The following is a 4202-nucleotide window of genomic DNA, read 5'->3' on the forward strand; positions in this document are numbered from 1 at the left end:
CGAGTTTGTGGTCGTGTTGTGGTAATGTTGTGCATCATCAAATAGCATATTGCATAGAAATTAAGATAAGACTACTCTTGATTTGATAAAGAATAAAATTTTACACTCGAATGTCTCAAAATTTGTTAAAATTTTTATCAAAAACTTTGTCAAACAATCACTAAGTAAATAATGTAAGGATTGCAATATTTTTCCATTTTATCATGTTTCTATACATTTGTTTGCTTTGTGTTTTCTTTTAAATGAAAACTGAGCAAACAGTTCTCTTATTTTTTGCTATCAGAGACCTTGAGGATCAGAAAATGATATAGAAAAAGATAGTTGCTTGATTATGAAATTTGCTGAATAATAAAAATATTCAGGGGTAAATTAAAAAAAAAAATTCATTTCTATTTGTTAACAAATGTCAATAAATTTTTTTACTTTAGTTTCTCTTGCTTAGATTTGTAAATTGAGTCAAGTCCTAGTATTTTAGTTGCATGCCTGTTCAAAAATATGAGGTCAAATAACCTTGAAAGGTAGTTCAGCGGTCAGACCTTGAATTTGTTCCTCAATAATCACTAGTTCTAGTCTTCTTAGGATTACTGAGATGAGTATCAAACTGTAAATTTTAAAGTCCCGTGAAATTAGTCGATGTGCGCATAAGCTAGCCCGAACGCCTATGGTCATAAAAAAAAAATATAAGGTCAAATATGGATCATGTACATGACACGTGAAATGTCACTAGTTGAGTCTAAAATAAGATATGTTAAATGAGTCAGGTTGTACTATTCAGCTCGCTTCATCAAATGTGGGCTCGACTCGTCTGATAGAGGCTAGCTCGCAATTTGATGAGCGGCCCGATTAAGAATTTTGCTGTTCGATTTGTGCCTAAATTTGATCGTGAATTGTTCATCGGGTAAATCAAATATATGGGCGATTTACCTTCACTTAACATTCTAACTTAAACCTAGGTCAAGTCTAATATGACACCTAGGTCAAGTTGAATATGACGAGCTCGTATCGGTTATACCTAAAACCGCAAATAGAAAGAAATTAAAGGACGCGACCACGAATTTTGCAAAAAGCCTCGTATATCTGCGATTCTGACCGTCCAATTCTGCGCAACTTTCCTTAACACACTGAACAATTGTACACCAGTTCTACACCTAATAAACTCCTTACTCAATATTCAATATTTCATAAACACTTAAACATCATTAAAAAATCATTTTATCATCTTATCCCCTCCCCCACTTCACCACCACCGCCACTTTCCTCGCCGGGAAAACGCTACCTTTTACCGGCGGGCGAACTTCAGAACTCAAACCCACAAAAACCCACCTCAAGCATGTCATCAATTTTTATCTTTTCGGCCCCAAATACTCTCAAAACCTCTATTATCAACTTCAATTCCAATCGGAGGAATTCCTTTTCCCTTCCTTTAAGGAATCATTCTTTTTCTCCAATTGGAAGAAAGCTTCCTCGGAAAGCTAATACTATTCTAGCATGTTCAACTTCATCAGCTTTTATAGGGAAAGTTGGGTTGCAAAAAAGAGAAGGCAACTTCTCGTTGCTATCGTTTGGGGTGGATCCTAAAGGTGTGTTGGAAACTGAGGCGAAGGCTGGTGCTTCACAAGTTTTATCAGCAATGCTTCCGTTTGTGGTGGCTCTAACTGCAGTTGCCGCTCTTTATCAGCCTTCTACTTTCACTTGGTGAGTTGGAGTAGTAGTATTAATTGGATTTTACTTTAGAGTTTTTGAATTTTATTCTATTTTGTGTAGCTATCTATTCCATTTAAGGTTCTGTGTGTAGCTTTTGGGGTAATGGGAGTTTCAAATTTCTATTTTGTAGAATAAGATATGTAAGTTTAAAAGATTCTTGGTCCCTGACAGTGAAAAGTGCTTGCTTTGAAAAAATTATTTAATAATATTGTTTTTTGGTACATATGTATGTTGTCTTACACACGCACATGTAACTTCTTGCTTGAATTTTCTTTTAAAGTATGTTATTGGTGTTGTAAATGATAGATGAACCTGCAGGGTGTCAAAGGAATTGTATGCTCCTGCACTTGGAGGAATTATGTTGTCTATTGGAATTAGACTCTCCATAGATGATTTTACTCTTGCATTTAAAAGGTTACAAATTTTTACTGTTTATTCTTTGAAATTACGTTGGTGGTTTGTTGAAGGCTTCTGAAGTTAATAAATTTGTGTTTTTTGCAGACCTATGCCTTTATCTGTTGGCTTTGCTGCACAATATGTTCTGAAACCGGCTCTGGGGGTGTTGGTAGCAACGGGATTTGGGATATCTCCAATGTTCTATGCCGGTTTTGTTCTTATGTCATGTGTTGCCGGAGCACAACTATCAAGTTATGCCAGCTTCTTGAGCAAAGGCGATGTGGCCTTAAGCATTCTATTGACCAGCTCGACTACTATTGCATCTGTTCTTGTTACTCCTCTTTTAACCGGCCTTCTCATAGGTTCTGTGGTTCCAATTGATGCGATTGCTATGTCAAAATCAATTTTGCAGGTACCAAAACTTCACAAGAACATAAATGCAATTGTCTCTTTCTACTTCATCACAAATGTGAGAATAAAATTGTGATCTTTTTTCACATTCACATTCTCTGCTTGGGGATATGAAAATCAGTATTAACTCTAGGAATTTCTGTCCAAAACCTTTTACTTTTGGTGATTTATATGCCATTTCTAATGCTTAACTTAAAAAGTAAACAGTGGCAGCTTATTTATTTATGCATACCCATGTTGGATGGGACTCGACCATTCGTTTCCTTAGCTTTTTTGCTAATGGATTTTCTGCTTTCTCCAGGTGGTTCTTGCTCCGGTCACTCTTGGGTTGGTGCTAAATACTTATGCTAAACCAGTTGTATCTGTTCTACAACCTCTAATGCCTTTTGTTGCAATGATTTGTACTTCATTGTGTATTGGAAGCCCACTTGCTATAAATAGGAGCCAAATTCTTTCAGCGGAGGGAATGAGATTGGTCGGCCCTGTATTGTCATTTCATGCAATGGCATTTGCCTTGGGTTACTGGATCTCCAAAATTCCGCCTTTGAGGTAAGTTATTCCTTCAAGCAACCTTCTGTCTGATTTGATTTATTTTTCTATCAACTTCTTTAGATATGAAGAGAATAATTTATGCAGTCTCTTGTCCTCTGTCATATTTCTTTCATTCTCCCTTTTCGTTCGCTCTTTATTGGTGCAAGATTATAGCAATATGTCAATATTTTCTGTACATTTTCCTTGTCAAACCTGGTACATTTTCAGTCTGCTGAAATTGAAATTGTTCGAAGGGTACATCACATAGCATAGCCCTCTATTGAAATCGCCTTTAATAGTCAATCTTATGTGTTGTGACAGGTTAGAGGAAGAAGTCTGCAGGACAATCTCATTATGCACAGGAATGCAAAGTTCGACACTTGCAGGGCTCCTCGCTTCACAATTCCTCGGAAGCACACAAGCTGTTCCCCCTGCTTGCTCGGTGGTTGCCATGGCTATAATGGGCCTTTGTCTGGCTTCGTTCTGGGGCAGCGGATACAGAATCAGAGACTTGCCGTCTCTTGTGAGTCCTCAAACTGGTTCTACGGTCGAAGCTTAATGAAGCTGCAGCTTTCTCATGTCTTCCGAAACTCGAACGTATACTGATGTAGAGTAAATGTTTATAGCTGCATATAAACATAATTTTTATACATTAGAGGGATTAGATTTTGTCAACAAGTTAACATACAGTGTTGCAGGAGGCAAATATGTAGGCAAATATGTAGAAGGGTTGAGCTTAGCAGCACTTGGCCACTTGTGCAGTTTTCTTGTTTCCTGCATTAGCTACTACTACTTCTTATGTATAGTGCCCAAGTTATAGAAACGAAAATATAAATATTTTTTCCCTAATACCATTTTTTTCCTCTTTTATGGGATAGTTGACTTGTTTTTGAGATCATGCTTGGTGTCAAGAGTGATGGCAATGGTCTGCTGTATAAGTCTGTAAAAATCCATCCTCCTTTTTACAGACCCAAGATCGGTTGCATGGATGCATAGTTGAGTTAAAATTGTATACACGAATTAAGTATTTTATGGACAATTTCTTTTTGAATTATGTTATTTAGCACCCGTCTAGGTGACTATATTTTATAGGTTTAATTAACTAATTTTTTCATTTAATATAATGTAATTGGCACCTAAATGGGTATTTAATACCAGTG

General features: G+C 36.6%; 1 protein-coding gene across 1 annotated transcript; it reads left to right on the forward strand.

Annotated features, from left to right (window-relative positions):
• The first annotated feature begins 1117 nt into the window (after window positions 1-1117).
• On the forward strand, window positions 1118-3919 carry LOC111371283 (probable sodium/metabolite cotransporter BASS3, chloroplastic). Its single transcript, XM_022993181.1, has 5 exons — window positions 1118-1695; window positions 2023-2118; window positions 2206-2512; window positions 2813-3060; window positions 3364-3919. The coding sequence occupies exons 1-5, from the start codon at window positions 1331-1333 to the stop codon at window positions 3599-3601; spliced, it is 1254 nt and encodes a 417-aa protein (XP_022848949.1). The 5' UTR covers window positions 1118-1330; the 3' UTR covers window positions 3602-3919.
• Window positions 3920-4202: the final 283 nt, after the last annotated feature.

The sequence above is a fragment of the Olea europaea genome, chromosome 22 (genome assembly GCF_002742605.1).
Source record: "Olea europaea var. sylvestris chromosome 22, O_europaea_v1, whole genome shotgun sequence".
Taxonomy (NCBI): Eukaryota; Viridiplantae; Streptophyta; class Magnoliopsida; order Lamiales; family Oleaceae; genus Olea; species Olea europaea.

Coding starts and splice junctions, on each gene's coding strand:
- LOC111371283 (XM_022993181.1), top strand. CDS start 1,331: ATGTCATCAATTTTTATCTTTTCGGCCCCAAATACTCTCAAAACCTCT. Junction 2,513..2,812: donor TGTCAAAATCAATTTTGCAG/GTACCAAAACTT, acceptor TGCTTTCTCCAG/GTGGTTCTTGCTCCGGTCAC. Junction 3,061..3,363: donor TCCAAAATTCCGCCTTTGAG/GTAAGTTATTCC, acceptor GTGTTGTGACAG/GTTAGAGGAAGAAGTCTGCA.